This window comes from Idiotropiscis lumnitzeri, chromosome 11, assembly GCF_059441095.1.
Source record: "Idiotropiscis lumnitzeri isolate Australia: NSW breed Sydney's pygmy pipehorse chromosome 11, RoL_Ilum_1.0, whole genome shotgun sequence".
NCBI classification, from domain to species: domain Eukaryota; kingdom Metazoa; phylum Chordata; class Actinopteri; order Syngnathiformes; family Syngnathidae; genus Idiotropiscis; species Idiotropiscis lumnitzeri.
In genome coordinates this window covers 12,732,555-12,759,951 of record NC_142401.1, presented here as the reverse complement: position 1 = coordinate 12,759,951, position 27,397 = coordinate 12,732,555, and the positions used below count along the sequence as shown (strand labels likewise).

The 27,397-nt window shown below is 39.3% G+C and overlaps 1 protein-coding gene across 2 annotated transcripts in view; it reads left to right on the top strand.

Moving 5' to 3' along the window:
* Positions 1-8,598: 8,598 nt before the first annotated feature.
* The window catches only part of LOC148327542 (sodium- and chloride-dependent GABA transporter 2-like), a 28,885-nt gene continuing 10,086 nt past the window's right edge, over positions 8,599-27,397 (top strand). Inside the window, exons 1-13 of one of the 2 annotated variants that reach the window (XM_088307963.1) lie at positions 8,599-8,992; positions 9,331-9,515; positions 9,691-9,825; positions 18,278-18,418; positions 18,581-18,668; positions 22,691-22,823; positions 23,128-23,262; positions 23,437-23,540; positions 24,074-24,198; positions 24,457-24,569; positions 24,642-24,779; positions 24,930-25,032; positions 27,029-27,129. In XM_088307963.1, coding sequence (XP_088164089.1) covers positions 8,985-8,992; positions 9,331-9,515; positions 9,691-9,825; positions 18,278-18,418; positions 18,581-18,668; positions 22,691-22,823; positions 23,128-23,262; positions 23,437-23,540; positions 24,074-24,198; positions 24,457-24,569; positions 24,642-24,779; positions 24,930-25,032; positions 27,029-27,129 — 1,509 coding nt within the window. In that variant the 5' untranslated portion in view covers positions 8,599-8,984. Of the gene's footprint in view, positions 8,993-9,307; positions 9,516-9,690; positions 9,826-18,277; positions 18,419-18,580; positions 18,669-22,690; positions 22,824-23,127; positions 23,263-23,436; positions 23,541-24,073; positions 24,199-24,456; positions 24,570-24,641; positions 24,780-24,929; positions 25,033-27,028; positions 27,130-27,397 lie in introns of those variants that run through there. The other variant, XM_088307962.1, reaches the window with a different exon arrangement.

Below are 27,397 nucleotides of genomic sequence, written 5' to 3'. Positions count from 1 at the left end.
GCCACCAGGCGGCGATGTACTATACATGTACGGGTGATACAAAAGTGTGTGTGTGTGTGTGTGTGTGTGTGTGTGTGTGTACATGAAGGCTTTCTGACTTCGGGGTTACCGTCTCCATTGAAAGAGTGCCAAATATTCTTGAGCATGTCAAACGTGGGAACAGGGAGAGGGACTCTTAAAGCGAATACAACACAGACATTAAATCATTGCAATGCACTAGGGAAAAAGGTTCTTCATGTTTTGTCTCAGTTTGCAAATTAAAAGAAAAGGGAAAAACAAAAAAAGAAAAAATGTTTCTGAAATGATTGTTTTATGTGTGCATCCATGGGTGACGGTCTGATATAGCCATTAGAAGCCCCCTTGCTTCATTTGTTGGACTGTCAAAATGGACATAAGGGTGATTTTTGCCCTCTTGAATCATTCCGCACGCAGATGACTTTTACTTGTCTGCTCCCCTCTCAACTGATCATCTCCTCAGAACACAGTGAGCCTGATACTTGGGGACCTTTACCATTTATAGAGTGTGGATTTGTCCAAGATGTACAAGTCAATGTAATTCCAATATCAAAATGATGCCATGAAAATATCTTATTGTGCATTAAACAGTGTCAACTTTGCTTTCCATACCTTTTCTGTGAATCTTTAACGTGTGGTTCTAGAGGCAAATAAGCACTTTTTTCCCTCCTGAAATGCAACCAAACCAGTTTCAGACATTGTGTCTTGGAAGTTATTGTTTGTACAATCACACCAGATCACAGTTGGAGATGAAATGCTTCACTTGCTTTGGTCTATTTATTGTTTTCAGAAGAAACATCGAGGGCAGCCGACCAAACGGGCTCTTTTTAACGTGCGCGTGTGGATAATCGGCCATCTTTTAGTGGAGCAGCTGAGAAAAGTTGCTCTGTATGTTTTTTGTGGCCGGAGCAGGGAAATAATAGTGGCTCTGTGAAAGGAACACCCCTTTAAGCAAAATGACCAGCAACAACCAATGTGTATATCTTCCAAGTGGCTGAAAGCACCATCATTTTAAGTGGAACAGCCTCTCAAGCATGCACTTTGTGTTTGCCAATGTGACTGTAAACTATTTTAATTAGCTCATGTACAGACTAGAGCACGGTTCTCGTGTGTTGAAGGGATTTATATGCCCGGAATATCTTGTCATTTGCTTATACATGTGCCTTGTTTAATGGTGCCTGGAATGAGTACTCAAACAGGAGAGGCACTCGTGGTCAGCGATTTTTTTTCTTCTATGCTTTTTGTTGTAGTACGAAGACCAGAATGAATCAAGCAAGAGTTGCTGAAAAAATACCAAAAAAAATCATATAGATATTTGTGTTCACAGAAAGAAACTATCGGATTTCTAAATTGTGGTCTTAAAAATGTTGAACTCTCTTTATAATCATCCACTGGAAATGAAACCACGAATGCACAGTGGTACCTTAACTTGGATTTGGAATAAGACCGTTTGTAAACAAAGTTACGTCATTTCTGGTTTCCTGGATGCAAACACAACTAACACGCTCATTTGAAAGCCTTGGTTAGCATATTTCACTAATGCTAACGCGCCGTTAACTGTATGATATGAGGTGATAGCCCCCACGATGGTTCCGATAATTTACAGGCCTTCGGTTTATCTTTGGTGTGAACACTTGTTTTTTTTTTTCTATTCGGTAGACGTCAGTCACAGTCAACGTATTTAGGTATCATTTATGGTGGTGGAGTTTTCTTACCTACCCACTCAAATGACCATTTTTTGCATCCGTTATTACGTAAACCATGGTATTGAAAGATGGTAGTCGGCATTTGTTTGTTGTATTGTATTGTCTTAATAAATGACATCACATTGTTTACAAACTGTGAAGGAGGTGGCGGGCACTCACAGCAGCAAGGAAGAAACAACGCTGAATTAGCAACATTTCTGCTTGACCGGGAAGTATATATTGCCTCTTTTATTTTTAATTGACCGTACATTAAAAAAAATAAATAAATAAAACTTCCACCCAATAACATTTAGTCTTGTAATCGTAAGACTCATTTACAAACAGTGTTAGAATACTAACACTCCATTACAAAGAAGTGACACAAGCTACCAACCGTGGAGAACATTGGTTTGGTTACAATGCTAATCGTAGTTTATTTTTGCGAGCGCTACTATTTTGTTGCCGCTGAATATCATCACTTATCTAAATTGACTTTTTTTCCCACGACATGAAAACCGTAACGAAATACTTTGTATATTATATTTATTAATCATTTATTTCAGGAGTAGAATTTAATTATTTGTTTAAGAATGATCTATTTATCCAAGGATGTGGCTGAGTTTAAAAGAGGCGGCCAGCATAACCACGTGTTTAAGGCCCCCAAAAAATGTTTTGTCTAAATATGACTGAGGCTAATATTTTAAGAAGGTGACGAGATAGAGTTTTGTTTTTACCATGACTACAACTACAACTTTTCTAATTGCAACCTAATTTGAATGGCCATGTTTGAGAATAATGATTTGAATCAGGGTTGTGGCCTTGGTAAGTGACTCAAGAGGGGAGGGACCAGCGTAGTAAAACTTTTATAGGGAAAGGGATATGCGCAAGCTTGAGATTTGCAACAGTTAGATGACGGCTCAGTCATGGAGCTGAACTCAAGGTACCGCAATACCATAGATTGGTGCGCAACCCTGACCAATTAACAACAAACAACCAATCAATGATTATTTTTGTTTTTATTACATTTTTATTTTATTAATCATTTATATTTTAGGATTTGTCCAACAGCTCGGAATTTCAGCTTCTCAACAGTAAATACAATCCGTTTTCTGTAGTCCTCCATGAAAGCAGACTGACTGTCTTTGTGTTGAATCAAAGTAAAATATTTGCTTTAACTTTTGAAAACAATGATCAGCATTTTTGCCCATCTTCTGACATGCTATGATCCAGACCATTAGGTGAATCAGAATTAATTTGTTTGTGCATTTTCTGAACTGCCTTTGTAATTCAAGAAAATAATCAAAAGATTAATGAATTGATGCAATAATAATTATAAAATAATAATTGCTACTCTATTAAAATAATCACAGACATAAATTCCTTATCCTCTGCAAAGAACAATTGATATCACTGGGCTTACTGAGGTACTGAGAACATCTCCATATATCTTTACTATATTGTACTGTGCCCAAGTGACCAAGATGTGCACACCAGAAGGAACAGCACAATGTCCGTTGAATTGAAGCAAAAAAAAATTCTTTGCGTTTACTGTTAAATCACAGAATTACTGTGTTTTTAGAAAGAATAATATTCCAGAGTTTCTTAAAAAAACACATTACAAACATTTTTGTATTTTTTTAATAGCATTTCCAGACATTTAAATGGGGAAGCCGAATGTTTTAGCATTACAACTTCGTTTATGAAACAAATTAAAAGGCGGTGGCACTGTTTAGAACCTCTCAGCGTGCAACGACCTGAGGTGATATTGAGGGCATGTGCACTCCCGAATGTCCAGATGAGATGACTCCTCAGTTAGGAGTAACACATTGGACTATACAAAACTCCCTTCCGGCTTGTCAGATGACACACCCGCAGCTGTGACAACATGTCGTATCATTCAAGTCAACGTGTGTGGGTGTATGTCTGAGTCACCTTTTTGAGCCGGACGTACCATTCATGTGCTTGAACAGGTGTGTGTGCCAGTAGACAATGGACGAGTCCAAGATGGACTTCAGCGTCTGGTCACGTACCCAGAACCTTTTAGTTAGATGTCATGTTGGATGGACAGTGGGGGAAAGTAATTAAGTACTCAAAGGTCATTTCAGTTCTTCAATATTGTTTTTTCAGTTATTTATTCTTGAATATTTATTTTTCTGACAAGTTTTTACTTTTACCCCTTCCATTTGAAAACATATTTACTTTCTGCTCACTACTTACGTCCAAATAGGCTCATTACTTTTTTCAATCTTGACGGATGATGACACAACGCAAAAGAGATTTACATAGAGAGGTGAACTCAACAGCAGTTCGTTTTGATGACTGATTGATTGCGATTTTTAGGACTCAATGAGTAACAATTCAGGACAGCAGCAACATGGAGGAACCTGAACCCTAAACAATTTGTGACAAGAATATGTTCTATGCAGCCCCTCTAATCAAAACATGGCGTTCAGATTAATATTGCTTTTGTGGAATATGAATTAAGCAGTTAAAACCACCGTTTTTTGTACATCTCAGGGGGAAGCCATTTTACTACATGCTGTTGTCTGGAAATGACCTCACAGTTGCTCAGGGCTCAGCAAACGGCCAGTGATGGCTCAGCTTCAGAAAACAGATGAGCCGTGATTGGTTAACTCATCTTCTGTCGAGAGAAAGTGACAAAGGCTGCCCCCAGAAATGGCAAAAAATAGGTCCATGTTGCTGCTCAACTCATATTCCACAAATGCAATATTAATCGGAATGCCATGTTTTGACCAGTGAAGGCACATAGAATATTTTATTGCAGATAATTTTTGGGGGTTTACTTCTTTAATTGTGATGCAACAGATTTGTGCAAGCAAGGTATATTCTCCAACCGTGCTTTAAGAGAAATGCTTTCTTTTTTGCCAGTCTAAAATCCATGATGACGGCAATGATATATTTTTTTATTCTCATTGTATAATTTAATGTAATATGAATTAATATTTGGCTAAGTTCACATTTTAGATGAAGCTTAGCTTGCTAGTGACACTTTGCATGACACGTCTGGCAGCTTTATTTTTCAGCAAGGTAACGTGTGTATGTTCTTTAAAAGCCTTTTAGTAACTGCCATGTAGAAAACATTTAGAGTCATTACTGTTGTGAAAAAGAAATTCTAAATGGGCGCACTTTATCTTTTGGTCTGTTCAGTTCTGGCCAGAGATTTTTTTTTTTTGGAGGGAACTGTGACCTCATGTACCTTGGACTGAATCAGCGCGATTGATAGTCATAAGCAACCATGACAGGTGGTTGAGAGGAGGAGAGGGAGTTGGGAATACTCAATCCAGGGGAAGGTGCTGGCTCCGAGATGCAGGATGGCGAGCAGACACAACAAAGATCAGACTCCATATCCCGATTGGCTATCTCAGATTGTCGATGGACTGACTGGGGAACAGGCTAGTTACGCAAAAGGAATCTTTGGGAGCGGGATAAAGTGGAGCATTTTGGAGAAGCGCTCTACTACTTTTGGATGACAGTGTTACCATTGGAGGGCGGTAACAATGTGACAAAATCAATGTTAAGGTGAGACCTTGGGCATCCAGGTACAGAAAGCTGCTGCATGAGACTTAAAGGCCAACAATGGAAGGACTTCCCTCTGGAACTGACATAACATCAAGCGACAAACTCCTTGACATCCTGGACCATCTAGTCCCAAAAAAAATGCTGGGTGACAAGCAAACCTGGAATAGTGCACCCACTGGAGGACTTGGGAGTGAACCAGATCTGGGACCTAGAGCCAAGTCTTTGGGGCCCAAACCAGGATTTGGGAGTTTCTCGAGTCTAGTGTCTGCACTGCGGGGAATCTACAAGTGCAATATTTTTCAGCTTTGTCTGTAGGTCCCATCTTACACGTTGTACATGTTTCTCAGTGGTTCTGGAAAATATTAAATGTCTTCTCGGTAAACGTGAACAAATTGGTCCAGCATATCTCTGAGGACTACGTTTATAAGAACCAGTAAAACAGCTGTAGCATTGGTGAGGCCGGAAGGCATGACAAGGCACTCAAAATATCCAAAGGCAGTCTTCCATTCAACACCTTTCAGGACAAGAATTTTGGCTTTTAATTTGAAGTTGACTTTTGTACTGTGTTGGCGGCGTGTCACCGAATGAGCATAGTTGCGGCTGGCTTGACCTGCTTATGACAAGTGCAATCCTCGAGCATTTTTTTGGCGCAAGGCATGACACTTATTAAGTGACAATAACCAGAACAATGTTGGTGTATGTGAGGCGGCTCTTGTTGTCCATCCAATTTTGTTGATATTGGACAGAGTAGTGCGACATTTTTCCCTAATATCGGACCAATAGTTATCATGCATCTATAGAAATAAAGCATAGTTTTTAACCTGGATTTAAAATAATTCACACTTGGGTATGGCATAACACCTCAATGCTGCTTCACCATGTTTGCTTTGACCTCTGGGCTCCACTAATTGACCTAAGTCTGCAGACCCTAGAACCCTAGTTGGTTTATATTGCACTAGCATACCTGTAATGTATTCGGGACGTCAACTATTTAGTGATTTACAGACCAGTCGCAGAACAGCCTAAGGGAACCAATGTAACATGTTCCGATCATGGTCAAAACATGTGCTACGGCGTTCCAAATGATCTACAGCAGTTTGATGTTCTTCTGGCGGGGAGTCAAGTCAGAAGACCATCACAATAATCAAGTGTATTGTGAACATAAACTCCCCTGGCCTGGTTGGAGCATGCAACCCTTCACACTGGATGTTTTTTCATCTGGTAAACCAGTTCAGGGTGTCCCCCGCCTACTGCCCAAAGATAGCTGGGATAGGCTCCAGCACCCCCCGCGCCCCTAGTGAGGAGAAGCGGTACAGATGATGGATGGATGGATGGATAAAAGACTGGATTGATTTGATATGTCTGTTGAATTTCAGATTCACATTCTAAAGCCAACTGCAGTATCAATTGAATTAACGTGATTTTCTGGATTTAATAAAATGTATTTTCCTGAATGTCAACTTCCCCATATTTGTGTTTCTCACCCTTTATTTAGGCAGGGCACATGATACACTTCAGGGAAAAAATATCACGGCACATCACCAAACAACCATGTCACCACCAAAATTATCTGACATGTCGCGTAAGAGCACTTAATTGTTCTCGTCACTATAAGTTGCTGACATAGACAATTAAACAAAGATACATTATTTGTCTGGAATTAACTTTTTTCCTTTTTTTTTTCGATGAAGAGGAATTGGATCACGTCCCATAGCATCCTGGTTGGGAATCAATGCTTTACATTACAGACTAAAGGATTTGATACATAATTGACGATGAAAATCAATTTTAATTTTGTAAGTATATTTCAAAGACTGTACATTTTTAACTTTTACATAGGTAGTTGAATCAGCACTTCTATTTTTAGCAGAGTAAAGAGTGTGCGTGATTTTGCCACCTCTGAGAATGTCAGCTTCAAGACAAATCCCTGCTTTGCACCTCAGCCCCACCCTCTCCTCCGTGGAACTGACTGCTCAGGCAAGGCTTCAAACAAATGGTGATGAAGTCGGAAACTCTGCTTTAATGAACCTCCTTCTTCCATTGGCCTCTGTTAGGTTTTGTCCTAATTGAACAATACCTGCAAATGACCATTCATTGTCCATGTCGTGAGGAACCGGCCCCTCTCCCAGTTAGCGGTAAATATCATAATCTGAAATTTCCAGTTACTAAGAGGAGTTTGCACTCCAAACAGATTTGTCACAGCGGTGTGTAATAAACAGTGTCTGACAGCAGGAGCTTGTCTTGGGGAATTTGATCTGAACATGTATATTATGCACAGGTGCGCCCATGTTTTAATCGGCATAACTTAATAAAATAAATTGAAGCAGGAATGCCAACTCATCTGCGCCTTACATGTGCACGTGCCCAACATAGTCAATTAATAGCCTTCTCTTAATTTAGCCAGGCTCAAAGCTCAGCTGTTGCAGAGTTTTGGCAACAAGGAAAACAGTTGAATGCACTTCCGCTCCGCATTTCTCTGCTGGCGGACAGACGACTTTACCATAATCACTCAACGACAAAGACAGGAACTAAGTGCTAAGTTTTCATTATCCACACAAAGAAGCTTGACTCCACAAGGAACCAATTCTAATTTACAACGACATTACATCTTATTCAAGTCTACTAAGATAATGATTGACAGCATTAATTGTACAGGCTATTAAATCAATATTTTATTGGGAAAAGTATGGTCACAAAATGAATGGAACTTATTTTGTTACAAACCAAAAATATTCTGGAGATTTTCTTTTTTTTTTAGTTGAACAAACAAATCAATTTTCATTCTGGTATTTACACCTCATAAAATAATCCCCACACATTAAATTAAAATAGCTTTGCATACTAGATCTACTTCTGTCGTGTTACAAAAATGTTCACAAAGTATTTTTTGAATATTAATAGTATTTATTTATTCAATAATGAAATTCGCCTGCACTACTTTCTAAGCCAGGCAAAACGGAGGCGTTCCTAAGTAATAATACATACATTACACAATTATTACCTAAATACAAGTGTTTAGCAGCAGTTCAGAACAGGATATGCCAAATGACTAAGTGTCATAGCAGAGGGGAAAAGTTCATGACCATAAAAGCCGAAAAGAGGAAGTAAGTAGTAGGTTATAAAAAGAACACAGCGCCTGTGAGCTTTAAGATAACATAGTTCATGATTAATGAAAAGATTAAAAAGAAAAAAATATATTTATTGTGAGATACCATGCCGTCCGAACAAATCCCATGGATTTGCAATTCATCAAACGATGATAGAGATCTGCTATTTGCCATGCAGGATGTTTGCGTAGTGACTGACCGCGCTATTGTCATTATTTTCTTTTCTCACAATTTACGGCTCAACACGGCAAATTCCCGGTTGGCAGATAAATGCACCCTGTTTACAGCCACTGACATAACAGAGACGGCTCAGCTGATTTGGTTTAGTTGTTAGCAACTGTGCTAATCTCAGTGACTCGAGCTGCTCCTGTCTCAGTGGAAAAATACAGCTGGGAAGTGGCGTATACCTTGAACCTTTGTCAAAGCCAAACACTTTTTCAAGCGCGACCGCATGGTGTGGAGAGCAGCGTCTGGCAACGAGGCAGCTCAGCGAGAGGAACCATAGCAGCTTTGATTCTCACTCTGGCTCCGCTCATGACTTTTTGTTTGTATAGAGAGCCTGTGGTGCATCCATCCGAGTGGAATACTGATCACTTTGTTGTTGCTGTAAGCAACTCTCGGGGGAGGGGGCTTTGTGATGGAGGGGTAAGTACTCAGTCTATTTCCCTTGAATTCCGCACCGCTACTTGTTGGACTTTTAATTCTAGGACATGCTTATTCTGTAACGGTTGCCACGGCTTTTCCGAGGAACACTTGTTGCTGGTGGAAACTTTCCATCGCTGGTAATCCGGCAAGCTCAAGTTCAACCAATAAATTAACAAAGAGCACCAGTGGTGCCAAATATTAGTCAGCTGAGTAACTTTGTCTTGAATATATACATCCGCGTTTCAAATATTTGTCCATCCTTATCTTAAGGAGGGAGACGGATGTTTGAGATCAAATTGCGCCCCATTTGTAATGAATCTCCTTTTGAATATGCCAAGGGAATTCCTGAAAAGAAACAGCCGTGAAGTGGCCGGTCAAGGCAACAGTCTTGTGAAGAAGACTCAGCTGCTGGACCGCGGCAAGTGGGCAAACAAGTTGGAGTTCCTGCTGGCTGTGGCAGGGACCCTGGTGGGCTTGGGGAATCTCTGGAGGTTTCCCTATCTGTGCTACAAGAATGGGGGAGGTGAGCTTATTCTAGTCGCCCTTTCTCATTTCCTGTTTCCTGCTTTACATTGAACAAACGCAGTTAGTCATAATAAATTGAATGATAAGAAGAGAACAACAAGGTCAATGGAAATAACCAAGCAATGAAGATGTTTGAAAATATGTTTAGATTTGTGTTTATTTCCCCCCCCCAGGGGCATTTTTGGTTCCATATGTACTGTTTCTGCTGGCCTGTGGCATCCCAATGTTCCTCCTGGAGACAGCCATGGGCCAGTATACGTCGCAAGGATGCATTACTTGCTGGAGGCACTTCTGCCCTTTGTTTGAAGGTTAGTATTGTAAGACGTGCTGAATTTTTAAACACAAACTTACATAATTTAGCAGGTGTCCAACACAGTCCGATAGCGTCACGCTCATTCCCACAATTTCCCAAATTACTTCTACCTCTTTTACGTAATGAACGGGTTACTTTTAGCTGTAAATTGAAGCGGCTAGAAGATGATCCCGGCAACAAAACTAAATACAAAAGCACATTAACTCAGAAATAACCCTAAAAATGGGCTTTAACTTGTAAAAAGAGCAGATGGAACGGACCTAAAACAAAAGTGAAACAAACAACCAAAAATCCTCCCAGTCATGGATTAAAAGTGTTCAGTGACCTGAGAACCCTTCAAAAACTGCTCCAAACTCAAAGAGCTCTATTGTGTGCGAAAAATGACCTCGCATGACCAACACCTGTGCGCTCTCGCAGATGCACATCAAACCTGAGAAACCCAAATGACTGACCACACCAGGTGCCGTTCACACTGCACATTTTAACACTATAATTCACTCCAGCCCCTCCGGTGTCAAGTTCCACGCATGTATACGTTGACCTCGGCTTAAACAGCAGAGGCATTGTTATTGCCGAAATTTGCGCGACGCATTCTGTCGCCCACCAAGGAGAAATTTGACAGTCACGTGTATGTCAGACCGAACCATCATGCTAGTTACAAACAACAATACCACTTTACTTGCAGTGTGAAGCTGAAGACGGCATGCAAATGGTCAATGCAAAAGGCAAATAGGAATACAAAGTGGTGGTCACAAAGGAAATCAGAGTTCGCATCAGACTTGGGAAGTAGGACGGAGATAAAAAACAAAATAGTTCCCTAAAACTTAATGTTGTTATATGCACACAAAACCGCTTTTTATAAAACTTAATTATCTGCACTTATTTAAATTTTTATTCAACTGATTTGGTTTTTGCCATCAATATTACAAGACATATTGGAATATAAACAAATTCTCCACTTAAACTTTCTTGCTATGCGCTGTCGGATTTATCAGCGAAGCCTGTGACTTGAAGTCCATAAGACCTCACATGCCTGACCTCTATTTTTCTACTGCTAAAGTGTGAGGTTTTAGAACTTTGCCCCGAGCAAATGGGAAACACACTATCAGGTGTCACAGTCATTCAAGCTCACATTGTCTTGGCCTTGGGAGTTATCGTTGAAGGGATGTGCTGTGTCCTTTCACTCAAAAGTTCAAGATAGTATTTTCACTTACATCACTTTGTTGATGGGTTGCACTCTTCTCCCTAAAGTTTTAATTAAGGTTAAGCGGCGTCAACATGACATTATCTTTGTCTTATGTTGAAATGTGTTCATGGGTAAAAAAAACATAAATAAATACAGATTTTTGCAGATTTTAAAATAGCTAATATCTGCCGATTACCTCGCCGGGTCCTACTTCTGTGTCAGGCAATGCTATATAGTTACAGAGTCATTTGCATTGTGACTTCCTGCTCCTTGACCATCAGCCTGAAGATTAACATTCAAACAACCTCGTGGGCCTGACTAGCATAATGATGACTAAAACAACAAAAATAATCCTAAAAGACACATTTTTTGTGAGACACATGAAATACAAACTCTTTTGGACTGTATGATATGTGTACTGAGTGTGGGCAGCCCTCCTTGCCTTATCATCCAAAGTCAAAACGATAAGAAAATCGAACTTCGGCCATTGGTTTAACCTTCTTTTTAATTGACCTATATTATAGTCACGATTGAGTAAGATTGAACATTTGGGTCAAACTGGAAATAAAAAGGATCATAAATGAGATGAGAAAAACATAATCATAAAATCGTAATAGTGTTATGAGATAAGACTTCAAGTTAGGACAAAAAAAAAAATCATAATATTCGAATGTCTGAAACAATTTATGGATTAACATCAATACAATTTCAAACACTTTTCAAATCGTATTTTACGAAAGTTTCTGTTTTTCGGCCGCGACCGCAAAGAAATAGACAAAGAAGAAGACGCTTCCTGTCGATGAAGACCATGAAGGAAATAGGAGATGACTCAGAAGAAAAAGAAGCGATTAGATATTAGAAGCCTACGGTGCTGGAAACATGGCGGAAGGCAACACGGATGCTGACTATTTTCACACCCACGAAGACACGGAAGAAGTGCGGGCGTATTTTGGTTACAACGAGCCTGCAGATGGAACTGGTGTGAATGGTTCTCTACCCCCGGCCTGCTTGCGGGGAATGCAGACACCAAGATGGGAGTCTTGAATGACACGCCATTCATCCCTGTGATCACCACCGAAAATTCCACACCATTTATTTAAATATTTAAATATATCACTGCAATCTCAGTGATTTTCTGTCCATTTTCATACGGTGTTGCATGCATGAAAATGTATTTTGGTTGCTGCTGTACATAGGGTTTCTGTTTTTGTAGGTTTGGTTTTTAAAATAAAAGCTTATTGCAATGTACTGGTGTGCGTATCGGTCATTTATTTGTTTGTACTTTATTGCGACCATAAACACTGATACCTAATCGTTCGTAATCTGAGGTGAAATTTTCAATATCAAATTATGTCAATCCAATTAATCCGTTCCAGACATCCAAAAACATTGATAAAAATATATTAACCTAGATTGTGATTTAAATGACTGATAAATGATCATTAAACATCAAGTTTAGCTTCATGAAAGTCTTTGGATGACTTGATGAAGTGTGGAGAGGAAAGAGGAATGCTTATTGTTACGAAGGGTAATCCACCATTTGCACTGTTGGCGATGACTTCTTTTCTGAATCCTAACTTGTTTCTCGTCTTCTTTATAATCTTCAAACTTTCTTTGGCCCGATGGTGGCTTGTTGAACAGTCACCCTTAAAACATAGGAAGAAAACACTTTCCAAATGGTTCAAATGAATGCATGGAGCGATGCTGACTGAAAACAAAAAAAGTTGCACATGCACGTTGGATGATTTGTGTGAGGCAAGATTCCAGGAAATGAGTGGCCCAGTCACGAGGGCAAGGGGGGGTCATTTTTAACTGAAAACAGAGCAGATGTACACAAACTGGGACAAAATTTCAGGAAAAGAAAAAGAAATAAAAAAATAATTGAATTGTATGAGAATGACAGCGATTCCATTGTCTGTAGATGTTCAAAAATGGATTGGATAAAATAGAAACTTAAATCCCCTAAATCTTGGTTATCATTATACAACGTTGCCTTGACATACGTGTTTAATTCATTCATAACTCGAAACACTTAGCATCTCGAAGCATCCTTTCCCACTAAGATGCGACAAGGACAAAAAATAACATGAAAAAACATTTTGTTTTTAGTAAGGAAAATAGCATTCTAGAATATTCTCCATAAGAAATACTAATGAAATTCTTACATAAAATATTAGGAATTTAATAGTCTGTTCACCTTCAATAATTAATTGAGTCCTTCTGATGTGGGCAAATTGGCCACCGCAGGCAGTATAATAAGGTCAATCAGACAAACAAATTAGTTTCAAACTACTGCAAGTGACTGCAAACTGCTGGAGTTGTCTTTGTTGCAGAGGATAAAGAATGTATGCAATGTATTAATATTGCTGATGTGTTGATGTACATGTTTATAACCAATCGTGGCTTGCTTGTTTTACGAGTTTGGTCATGTAAAATTTGTAAGCTGAGCCGTGATTGAGTGTTGCCTAAGTCCTGAACAACTGTGATGTCATTTTCAGTTGACAACAAGTGGCAAAATGGCCGCCCCCTGAAATGGGTAAAAAACGAGGGATTTTGCTGCTTAATAGATATTCCGCAAACGTGATATAAATCAGAATACCTTGTTTAAACTTGGGAGGCGCATAGAACATATTGTAAACAACCTTTTTGGGTTGACTTCCCCTTTAAAATTTTTCATTGCTTAAAGTGTTTTAATGCCGCCACATACTGTAGATGGATCTGACTTTGGGTGAGAGCGCGCTAAACTGCGGACTGGTCACGCATATATAGAAACATATGACAAACAAGCATTCACAGGCACTTAAGGACAGGTTAGATGCTTGAATGTACTCAACATGCATGTTTTTGGAATGTGGGGGGCCCACCCACATTCCAAAAACATGCAAAGTCCATACAGGAAGACGCGAGACCAGATTTGACCCCTTGACCTCAGAACTGAGCTAAACAGTCGGCCGCCATGCCTCAGTTTATGTTACTTTATACATTTATATTCCGTACTTTATTACTTTGATTCAGTTCTGCGCTTTTATTTTCTAATGTGCTATTGCAAATAAATTATTTTAAAAATAAGCATGTGCTGTTTTCCACTGCACAGGCTCAACCCAGCACTGTTGGCCTCAGTTAGGCATGGTTGCTTTTCCACTTTAAAATAGTAGCGTTGGAGACCGTGAAAACCACACCGGATTGAACGCATCAGTCAGAACAAGACATGCTAACAAACGACAAGGGAGGAAAACGAGCGAGCGCCTGCTGCATTTACTTCTCAGTGTGTGGCTGTTGGCCAGGAGACTGGGGGCAGCAAGAAAAGGTTACGGCGAAGTGACTGCCATTAAAACTGCAGGCATTCATAGCAACCCCTTTTTGAACCTTAAGAAGAAAATCCCTCGTTGGCTTGATGCACGACACCAGAACGCTGCCTGTGCTGGGTGCAGTGGGGCGGTGTGGCGACACAGCTTCATATTAGAAAGATGTTCAGTTGCCTCTACCTTTCTCTCTAAGGAATCATTAGCTGTGCTGGTTATGCAACGGTGGTTGTTTGTGTACCTTTGTGTGTCAATGGGATGATGCAAAAGCACCGCCAAAATTGGTAGAATATGACATGGGCCGAAGATGAACTTTATGGCCGAAAATGAACTTTATTTGCAGTGGTCTAGTGCAGTGTTTCTTAGCCTTGATTGAACCAAGGCACATTATTGCATACATGCAATAATGATGACCTTGTCTCAATGAACTCCAATATTTACTTACACTTTGTCAAATTTTGGACCGTTAATTTGAACACAAAGTTGACCTTTGTGCATGAAGTTATGCTTTATGTGTTTAATGAATTTCAAAAGGAGGTTAAACAGGTTAATTGTACCTTCAGCCATTGAGTGGAAGAGCTTTTAATTAAGGCCCAAATTATATTGATTTATGTGAGGTCGATTCCAATATCTGGCAGAATAAAATACAGATAACCGATTAATCAGTTGATTAATGAAAACTATTTATAGATAATGAATAAAGTAACTTCTGTTTTGCCCACTTAATGCTTGCAACAATAAATATATGACTTACCGGCAGACCATTTGACTGTTCTACAATAATTTATGTATTAGTATTTTCAACTTCACAACATAGGGAAACATGGGCTAAACTGATGATATTCTTTTTGGGTGGGGGGAATGTTTGAATTTCATTATCGTTGTCTTATTTTGTAATGTGTTCGTTTAAAGAAAAACACCAGCAAAAATCCGCAAACTTTTCCCAATTTTAAAAGTGCTAAAATTATTCATTTGGGCTCTACGTTTAGTTGTTCAGTCACTGCTCATCACGGTTGGCGATACTTTTGGTACATCATCGCTGATGACCAGAAGGTGGCGGTAATTCACCAAAGACTCCCGCCAAAAGAAATTATAACATGAGGAAGAAGTACTAGCATATCCCCAGTTGTAGTCATGCATTCCCGCCGGTGGCCATTTTATTTATAGCATGCTAACAAATTTGGCGGTAATGCACCAAATGCACTCCGAACAAAAGTAGAAGAAGAAACAGAAGCATTAGAAGCAGGAGTCATGGCAACGAATGTGTGACGTCATCACAAGTTTAGCATGCACCTTTCTTACGCCATAACGAGGATTTACAGCATCAACAACTGCCTTAACTGACCAGGATTTTCCCTTGGCCACAATGCGGCGCAGGATTCTACTTAAGGTAAGTGATTTTGAACTAAAAAGAAAAACTTCTCCATGGGGTGCGTTCGGAAATTCACTCCGACACCACTCTGAGTTTGTGTGTTTTCGCAAAGGCGGAGTGCACTCTACATTAAAGGGACGCTTCATTGACGCTAACATTGGTCATAGGTTTACATGTAAAAATGATATCAGTACTAAAATGCTGAATTTTAGTGGTTATGTGATTTAAGGTTTGTTTTGGTGATGAGATTTATGACAAATTGGCACGCCCCCTTTTGGAGGTCGCTTGCTATTTTTTTCCCCGTTTTCTGCGTCTTCGTCACATCTGGGAGGCCAGCGAGGTAATGCTCAATTTGTCAGTTCTGTTGTCTAAAACGGTGACCGATCTCCACCAAAATGCAAATGCACATCATGTCCACTTCAACCTGTGAGCGTTCTGCAGGACAGTTTTATTGTGGATTTTTTTTTTTTTTTTACATCAAACGATCACCTTCGCAAAATCAAAAATACCGTGCCGATCGATTGTTCACTTACACAGGCTGAAGCGCACAAGAGCAACAATGTGCACAGAAACGCCGACTGGTTATATTTCGGACATTTAGCTACGCTTATCTTTTGTTAAGTATGAGGAGGCAGCCAGGCATCAATTTTTAAGTCGTCACTTGTTTCCTAATTTCTCCAAAATGAATAAATAAAAAAGAAAATGACTACTAATTTTAGTTTCCTGAAAAAAAAATATATATAAACTGAGCTTGTTAGTGAAAAATGGGCCATCTTGAGTCTTGTCCTTTAATTTCTAAACGCAGCTTACAGTATGTTCTAAACTGTACCCACGTGTACTGCCTGACACACTGGGCTCTGTTACTCCTTTTTTTGGCACTGTCAATAACTGAAGGACACGTGATGCATTTTTTGACTGGTGCGACTTATACTCTGGAACGATTTATAGTTCGAAAAATATCCACCCATTATCTAAGTCGCTTCTCCTTACGAAGGTCGCGGAGGGGTAGGGGGGGATTTCCTGGAGCCTATCCCAGCTGTCTTCGGGGAGTATGCAGGGTACACCCTGAACTGGTTGCAGTCTGAAAACCATGATAAGTGAAATCTGATATTTTCCCGCCGCATATCTGATTATCTCACACGAATGTGATGCGTCCAAGTGGACGGGGATTATTGGTCTCGTGCAGGGAAGTCAAACTCATTTTTGCAATGGGCCCATTGTCTTCACGTTTTCCCTTAGGGCTTCTATGACTGATAAACAATATAAATGTTTTATTGTCTCCTCATATTAATACATATGCACAACGAGTTGATGAGCAATATTTTTTAAAATCAGATATCAAGAATAATAACTGTTCTAGTTACTGTGTCTGCTGGCTTAATTTTGAGCTGAAGACATCCGAGGGTTGCATAACCTTGAGATGAATTGACATTCTGCTCAGTTCCCTTTTAAAGTTTTTTTTCTGGGTAATTAATTTTCAATTTATCCAACATCTATTGGATTGTGTTATCTGATTAAGATAATAAATATCTATATTAATCTAGATTAATCAACATTTTTTGGGGTACAGTTTGTCTTTGTGATTTAAGTTTTTAAAACAGCATAAAATTTAACATCAATCTGATAATGACATTTTGATTTCGGCAATAATATATATTGGTAGACAAATGTTAAAGTGGTGGATGGATTTAGTGGGCCTCATGGCCTTTTATGAAGAGTTCATCCACTTTTCCATTGTTTGAATTTCACATGGGAAGTGGCTTATCAAACAATAGTGGGCAAAGAGTAGGCTGTTGGTCTTGGCAGCGGCGCATTATTATTTTTTTTTCTATTCTTAACAAGCCGACAATGTGCAAGTCTGTCAACACTCCTTTGACTTTCCCATCTGTGGCATGACGCCCAAGTTCATTCCTTCCAACTGAACACATGAAAGTTTTAATGGGCTATTAATACCTGACAAGATTATAGAAATAACTTAACTAGCTGGTCCCTGCTTTTAGGAGATGTTCACCCTCATAAATAGTGCACTTGTTGGAAGCTGGTTTCTGCGTGTGACATGTGATTCTGCGAGGTTATTTACAGCACCAAGATGGTGTATGATGGATGGTGTCCAAACAGCGCATGCTGACAAAGAAACATTTCACACAGCTATAAATCAAGACTTTCTAACTGTTTTTGACTGTACAGTAATGCATACACTCCGGCAAGAAGGAAGGAGGATATATTAGGAAGTACATCATGGATTTTGAGACGCATATCCATTTAGACTTTCTACGGGGTTTGTTGACAACTTTGACGTCAATGACCACAGAAAGCGAGTTGGTCCTTGCAACTGAAGGCCAAGTGAAACCATATTCCTCTATGACGTACTGACATGGTTTCTTTCTAAGGAGAGCGCCTCCTCATGTGCCAGGAAGATCGTGAACTTTAACCTTGTGGCATTCAGTGAACACGGCCAAGTCTGTACCAGATGGTACAACAAGAGAGAAAGCAGCATGGCATTTAAAGACCCATGGAACACAATCCATGCTTAGAGATAATTCACCTGCTTGCATGAGCCACATATTGACTCATCTTGTCTCCTCAGGGATTGGTTACGCAACCCAGGTAGTGATTGCCTATGCTGCCGTTTCATACATCGTCATCCAGGCCTGGGCTTTCTTCTATCTCTTCTCGTCCTTCAGTGCTGAGGTTCCGTGGGCCAGCTGCAGAAACCCCTGGAACACAGGTAGATCACGCCTGGCCTCACATGCAGGCTGTGTGAAGAACTTTGAGAATATCGTATAAGGCTGCTAATATCAAATACTGTCGCTCTCTAATTGACTACTAAGAATATGTGCTTTTTGATGTCTATTATGTTGTTATAACATGTATCTGATTCTTTCCTTAGAGAATTGTGTTGAATTTGACAAAAAGAATGTATCATCTAATTGGACGGCAGCTGCAAACGCGACAACTCCGGCGACGGAATTCTGGGAGTAAGTACATTTTGAAATATGTATGGACAATTCCATGCACTGATGCAAAAGTAAAGCTATTCACATGTTCCTGCACAACACAACCCAAATAATAGGAACAAGAAGAGAATGTTGTCAATGTTGTCCATCATGTTCATGCTCATTCTAGGATTTAAGGTGTCTATTTGTCTTTCCAATAAAAATCACTTCCACTTTAAAGTGGTAAAAGATTTGGATTGGTTGCGGATTTAATGTGATGGCTAAAATTAGTCTGTTTGTAGAATCAAGCAATATACGCATAAAGCCACAAATAAAAAAAAAAAATTATAAGGCCTGTGTGAAATTTCATAACTGTTACTTGAAGCAAGTTGACTTCCTCACTGATTTCGTCTCAACCATTTTGAAAGAACAAAATATCATCTGCTCGTCTGGTGAACATTACTCTGCTTAAGATAATACTTGCATCTAAAACAGGAGTGCAGAACATTCAGAAAGGGATTCTATCATCCAATGCAGAACAATATTTAAAAAGTAATTCATTATCTATCGAGCAAACAGTAAAACCCAATTGATAGTGTCAATACTAAATCAGGGGTCTTCAAACGTGTTCCTCGAGGGTCGGTGTCCTGCCTGTTTTCCTTCTGTCCCTGCTGCAACACACCTGATTCAAGTGATGAAGATCGTTTTCCCGCTTCTGCAGTCCTTGCTGATTATCTGATCATTTGTAACAAGAATTGAACCTTGAGGAACTCTGCATGCCGGAGACTCTTTAACTGGTACAACTTGCAATGTCATGATAATCTCGACAGATTTATGATTCGGTCGGGGTGGTTCTATTTCTACAAAAGTTTCAGTAGTAATTTTTAACGCAACAGATTAAAATAGAATTATTATTGATTGTGGTTTTAGCGTCTTGGGGAAAAACTTCGGTACTTGAAATACAAGTGTTGCATTGTTTCTGACTGAAAAGGGAGCATCCACTCATGACTCTAATGCTGGCAAAATCCTTTTGTCTGAGAAGCAATCTTACATTGAGCAAGGCCAAATGCAGTGTGCCACGGGCTGATCGAGAGATCAGTGTCCATAACGCAGAACCCATGAACACAAGGAGAAGCTTATTGTCGAGCCGAATCCGGGAACTTGCTTTGGCTGCTTCATTTCAAAAGAATCTCCCTCCTGAATGTAACCTCGCCTCCCACCTGTGCACTCGGTGCTGGACAACAAAATACCACACACTTGTGCAAATAGCAATTCAGGGTCAGAAAAAGTGTAGCGGTGGTTTTTCTGTTGGATAATGCAACACTACAAGTCAATGCGTTGCACTGTAAAACCTAAACGGATATATAAATGCGTTACAAAAACCCCCCAACAACATCAAATGGGAATTTGTGTAGTAGTGACTCAGTTGGTATGAGTACAAAACAAATTTGGAGAATTTTACGTAGTTATAACTGGTCATATAATTCCAAGTGCATATACAATGCAGTATACACTGCAATGCACATAACAAATGTCTATATGCGCCCAACCAGAAACGCATTGAGTTCGATCCGCAGCCCTTCTGACAATGTCGGCGTGTCCTTGAGAAAGATACGGAACCCAGGTTGTCCCCTGATGCTGTGTCAGAGGCGAATAAGAAGTCCGTGTTAAAAGTGCTTTGTGTATCTTGAAGATAGAATAATGCCATACAAGAGCAGGCCCATTTATCATTTCAATCATTTATTTTGAGTAACAACTATTAACGGTGTAACTTAATTCTAAATAAAAGAAACGATTTATATGATGTCAAATCCCAAATACTTTTCATACTCGTTACTGTATTGAACTTAAATGAATTATTGCAGTCGGTTTCCTCAAACTATTTGAGTTCAACTAACTCATCAAGTTTTACAGTGTAACCAGCCGAGTGTCGTTTTACCTTACGATAACTCAAACTTAAGCGAGACCTTTTTCTCATGACCTCTGCCGAGTCATGTTCAGGATGACTCAGTGTGCACATGACACGTCTCCTCACTTGTGCTTGAGACACTTGTGCTGAGTATACTTTGGAAATTATTCATTTATATTCAGCACTGTCACAAGCACTCGATTTATAAAATTCCTAGTTACTTAAACGATTACTTGCTTTAATAAATAACTACCAGTAAGTTAGGTTAAAAGTTACTTTCTACATACGGTAGATACTGACAATCATGTTTAACATAGAAATTACACCCAGGTTTGTCACTTAAATTGGAAGTGCATTTTTAATCGGGACATTTGTGAATAAATTAAAAAGAAAATTAACAATAAAATAAAAACAACCTTTTTGACTGACCACGTTTTTTTTTTCTTATTAAAAAAGTGTCTTCTCTGGATTCAACTTAACATCAACAAGCTACTTGTTTTCAATATATCTTTTTAAAAGAGTCTTTTTAGACTTTACTTTACACAGATACATCCGTACGTTAAATTAAATTAAAGGTCAAATAAAGACAGACTTTTTTACTTGACATATTTGACGATTACTGCAATGGAAAAATTACACCTTTATTATGTACATTGTAAATTAAATTAAAATTACAATTGGGAACCTTTTGCAATCACATAATCTGTAGGGCATACTAAAATAGAAAACCCGGTCACCAGAAGACAGTGTGCAACAAATCTTTTTATTTTTGTTTTTCGCTGAAACTAACTCCAAATTAAAAACAAATTTCAGAATCAATATTTTTTTGCATATCGTTTAACAAAATACTACCTCGAATGTTCAACCTGATTGCAAATTAAGAACTATCATTGTGCACACAAGAATCACATTAAATGATGCAAAAATGCAGCAATGAAAATATAGCCAAGGAACATTTTAGAATTACAAATTGGGTTTAACGTTCAACAAAATTCAGCAATTGTTCTTGGGTGCACCGAGACAGCACCGTTAATGTTTAAGCTCAACACCCTTGTTCAGGAGTTTGTTGGGCATTGGGAAACAAATCATCCATCTTCCAGTCCACACTTCAGTATCTTGCATACATGTCTTGAGCGGAATGTGAGACAAGGTCAAAAGAAAGACAACGGAATGTCAAAAATGTCATCGAGAAGCTTGTGATATGGTTGACATTCAATGAGGGTGACGTTGTCCTACATCATATACATTGTGGCTAAAGATAGGTATTTGACAACATTTCCTCCAAGGATCAATTTAACTGATCCTTTTAGACTAAGGGTAGAACATTTTTTGAAAACTCTTTAAACAGTAAGGTTCGACAATTTCAGTTCAGTTTAGTTCGCATGTGTCCCATTGGTTCATAGTTGTCAGTCTAACTGCACATGGATGGAGTTTTCTTTCTTTTGGTATTTTGATTGTATTAGCGCAGATAGGCGAGTGTGTTTGCACCATTGTAAGCCGACTCCTAAGCCAATTGAAGCGGATCATTCCCTTTAAATTTAGGGTGGCTGAAGTGCAAACAGTATGTGACATTGCAGAAGCAGGAATGGAGTTGCTGTGCATGAGCTTGTTATATGCAAACCGCAAGATCTCCTCTTGCGGATGATGTAGTTGGCTGTGTATGTGATGTGGGCAATTGGAGACCGCCTGCAACTCTGATTGTGTGTGCGTCCCTGCATGATGTCATGATATGAATGAAATTGTCAGTGCTGTAATTGGGGTATTTCCGTCAAAGATACATCTTTCCGATAAAAGATGTATCAATACATGTATTGATATATTTTAAGTGGAATGAATCGATTTGGTTGGATGCAGTTCCATCTGTTCAATTAAGAATTTGTCTAGCCTGTGGAAAGATTTAAATGTCAACAGGCATGACACCAAATATTTATTTCTTGGATTGCCGGAAATGTCACTTTTTTTGTTTTTTGTGTTTGTTTTTTCACTTTTGTTGACTGAAGGTCTACACTTTCATGTTGTAGTCCAGAATGAAGTACTTCCGAAGAATGAAGCGGTTTAAAAAAAAATTCTGAACTGAAATGACAGCAAGTCTTGACTTTGGTGCAGAACATGACATGTCGCGTGTTTGACTGTGTTGTGGTGTATTTGTTTCAAGGAGACGAGTTCTGGGTATATCCACGGGGATAGAAAAGATTGGCAGCCTGAGGTGGGAGCTGGCCTTGTGTCTCTTGTTGGCTTGGATTCTGTGCTACTTCTGTGTTTGGAAAGGAGTGAGATCCACTGGAAAGGTAACACTCTTTATTTTTGTATACACATGCACACACATGAGTTTCAGAAGAAGCCACGTGATCACATTCAGATCAGAAAGCGGACAAAAAAAGGGTACAACAGTAAAGGCAGAGAGGTAATCCTCAAACATTGGGATGTAATCAACTGTGGCTTAGTTATGCTCTGTATTAAAAAAAAAAAAAAAAAGATTATTACTGTGCAACGGTTTGCTTGAGCACTGTTTAGCCCTGATCCTTTTTTATTAGATATAGTGATTCAAACGTATTTTACGAGTGTTAACGCTCACGTGTCTCTTGTCGACAGGTCGTTTACTTTACAGCCACTTTCCCTTATGTAATGTTGGTTGTTCTGTTGGCTCGTGGACTCACTTTACCCGGTGCCATGGACGGCATAGTTTTCTACCTCTATCCTGACCCGACAAGGTTGGTGGACCCTCAAGTAAGTAATAAAGCACCAGGCCAAAATAAATAAATACCTAAATCAACAAAGTACCATCACAGGATGCCCAATCAGCTGCACAGGCTAAATCCTGTATAGTTAAATTCACATATTATTTTTTAATTGTTAAATCAAAGGAAAGCAAATATTTTATTTTCTGACATATGCACGCAGGTTTGGATGGATGCAGGCGCACAAGTCCTGTTCTCTTTTGGGATTTGTCAGGGAAGTTTGACAGCTCTGGGCAGTTACAACGAGTTTAATAATAACTGCTACAAGTAAGTTCTCTTTCCCCATTTTGTTTTTTGTCTCGGGCCGCCATTTTCTTTCTGTTTCGCCTTTTCTGCTTCAATGATATTTTTACTCAAAGCATGTGAAGGTCTATGTTCCGAGTTGTTTATAAAAAGACCGGATGCGACTTTTCAAGGTCAATGCTCCTCAAAGTCCAGCTGCTCTGGATATTGTAAAAAAAAAATAAAAAATTGCTTCTTTTCCCTTCACAACTCTGCAATGAAAAAATTGTTGAGGGCGTTGTGGTTTGATCCGCACTTGCTGCGCTCTGCATGAAATGTATGGAAGTTTAGTGCTCTAAACAAGGAACTTTCATTCTTGGCTTTTCCCCCAAGTTAACAGAATGGATAGAGTCTGCTGTCTGGTGGTGACAGATCTGTACTACAACATACAGCCTCTGATTTGGATGGATGGATGGATAGATAGATACAAAACCGATAGAAAAAAATAGATGGATAAAAAATGCAAATTGTCAAGCAACTCTGCCCTCCAATAATTCTTTCCTTTGTTTTCCCCTTAGGGACACATTTGTTCTATGTTTAGTGAATGGTGGCTCAAGCTTTGTGGCAGGTTTTGCTATATTTTCCGTTTTGGGATTCATGTCCTACGAACAAGGATTGCCAATATCTGAAGTGGCTGCTTCTGGTAAGAATCCACCTTTAAATTTCTCCTTTATAGCCAGCATGTACCTGTTGCAAATGCTGAACTTTTGAATCATCTTATGAAGACAGACAATGTGGCAAGCTCTTTAACTCATTCACGACCAGCCCAGTAAAAAAAAAAAAAAGGATTTTGACGTATTTATCCGTCAATGGTATTGAATGAGTTAAATGGAGCTGCGGTGATGGAGACCTTGCTCGGGTTGACTTCTTTGAATAATGACTGTTGTGTGTCTGGATGCAGGACCTGGCCTGGCTTTTATAGCATATCCAAGGGCCGTGGCAATGATGCCATTACCGCAACTGTGGGCCATATGCTTCTTTATCATGGTCATCCTGCTGGGTGCTGACACACAGGTCATTTGAAAAGGTGCCCGCGGAATTTGTGGCGGATTTCTGCTTTGTGTTGACGTGTCTTTCCTCTGGTAGTTTGTGAGCTTGGAGTGCCTGATGACCTCGGTGACAGATATGTTCCCGACTGTTTTCCGGAGGGCTTATCGGCGAGAGCTGCTGCTGCTTTGTCTCTGCTCCGTTTGCTTCTTCCTTGGTCTTCTTCTCGTCACTGAGGTGAGAGAACAGCTCTTTCCTTATCGCGTTGTTTTTGTGCTCAGCGTAGTTAAGTTATCAAGTGGTGCTACCGCAGTCCACTGATTTGGTTTAATGACTGCAAATGTGCTCTATGTTGTGTCATGATCAGTCGACACTATCTTCTTCCAGGGGGGCTTGTATTTTCTTCAGCTTTTCGACCATTACGTCTGTAGTGGCAACAACCTTCTCCTCCTCTCAGTGTGTCAGTCCATAGCAATTGGATGGATATATGGTAAGTCCGTGTGGCTGTCAGTCATCATATGTTTTCATGTTCATTATGTTAATACAGGATTGGGGTGGAAATTCATAAAAAGCCCAAGATTTCCCAAAAGTCTCACAGCATCCCAACACAATATAGCAGATTATGATTCATAACAAATTGAAAGCATTAAACACCAAGAACTAAGGCTCGATGTATTTTAAGAGTCAAGGACTTTTTTCCAGAAAGACGTTCTTCAAATAATAATTAGTTTATGTACAAGGCAAGTCCTGTTAACGTCGAAACGGCTAGACTGAAAATGTGTAGCCGATATCTTTTTCATTTCATATTTCCGTTATTACCAGACGTCATTATGTTGGTGGTACTCAAAAGCTATGTTTTTTTTTTTCTTTTTTTTTTTTTTTTTTTAAGCTTGTACTTGGTGTAAAACCTTGATAACCCCTGGTATAAGAGAATTAATATACCAAGCAAGTTTGCTATGGCCCTCTCATCCAAGACACAGGCAGTATTGGTGTGAACTGTTTCTTTTGGCATAGACTGTGTGTGCACAAATAAAAAAAAAAGGGGGTCATAGCCGATCGGTTTGGATAGGAAAAGTACAGCCGCTTGTATGAGCGTACTGTTCTGGGCTTTGACGACGAGCCAGTCAGAGAAACTGGTGGGCGGGCGCTGCCCACATGGGGGGGAGGTGGGGGAGTTACATACCATGAACTTCTTAATTAGCAGCCAGCATGTCGAGCCAAAACAATGTAGATGCGAGCTTCTCAACGAGAGAAACTTTTTTTGCTCTAATTTCCATAAAAAGGGGCTGTTCTGATGTGATGAAACTGTTACCATGGCAGCGCCCATAGTTAACTTAACGGTTTACAAAGCACCAACCTGTTCTACTTCCGTGATGGCCCGTGATTTGTTGACCTCATTTAAGGACAGTGATTGGTTGGTGGCGAGTGGGGGGGCTTGTTTTGTTGGGAGGAAACTGCACAGTCATATCAATATTTGTTGTCAGATTAAGTTGCATGTTCAAACCTTTTTCCATCTGCCCTTTACGATATTATTTATACTTATGACCCGAGGGAGAAAATCGACATTGAAAAGGAAGGCCCTAGATTAGCAGTACCTTAAGTGGAGCTGCTGCCCTCTGCTGGAAAACACTGAATATTGCATCTCATCAAATACATTTCCATCTGGAGATATGATTTTTGTTTAATAAACATGAAATTAAATATAAAAGAACAAGATTAACATTCTCAAATTAATCATATTATACGTTTATTAACCCTCAATATAATAACTTAAATATGTTATATTTAAATAACTGTATTATAATTCTTAAAAAAAAAGGATTGTTAACTCGTGACTGGAAGAGGGCATTAAGAGTCTTTACAGTTCACATATTCCTTTAATATATCTTGGCTTAGACAACTTGGCGTGGGCTTCTAAGTATCACTGTCACTTCTTCTGCCAAATATTTGTCCGCTTTTGTTCTTCCCATCACTCCTTGTTAAGCTTGTGTAAGCCGGCGGGGCCATTAGATTCCAAGGAGGACTTTGCGCTCTTTATTTGACATGCATGCACACTCTGTTCAATCCTTTTGTTAACAGGGATTTGCTAAAAACTCAGAGGGGTTTGAAGCTTGGAGCTGAAATATATTTTGTTAGATGCAAAACAACACAAACGCACTCATCTGCAGCAGAGATGAGTACACATAATGAGATCCAATACTAGAGCTGTATCAAAATTTGGCTTTTACCATGATAACAGAGTTCATTTTTGAGTAATTTTATTTATTTATTATTTTTGCTGTCAAGAGTACTCTGATTTTGTAGATCACAATCATAAAAATGCAAATGCCGGATAGTAACTCTCACTTTAGTGACACATTGTGACGGAACATGAAATTGCATTTTAAAAAGCCTGAAATACTGTATGTGTACATTTATGTCAAGTCTTCTCAATTCGACCAATTTCCATGTCAAAAGAGTCTTCTCATTTAGTATTTGACAAACAGGTGCAGATCGTCTCTATGACAACATTGAAGAAATGATAGGGTATCGTCCGTGGCCACTAATGAAGATTTGCTGGCTTTACATTACCCCTGCTGTTTGTCTGGTGAGTGAAATCGTGTGGAAGGTGCGAGTCATTTCTGTGACAATGACATTGAATTCATGTATGCAACAAGCCTTAACGACACGCTCACAAATCCAATTCATGTAATATATGTGTCTGGAGTTTTCTCACAAAGCTTCATCTTGTTGTTCTTCTCTCAAGCTTGAAATGACATGCTTGAAATGACATGAGACGAGGAACAAGGAAGAGGTGCATGAGAAGAAATTAAGGATTTAAACTTTGTGATGTGAGGAATTTGAGAAAGGTGCTG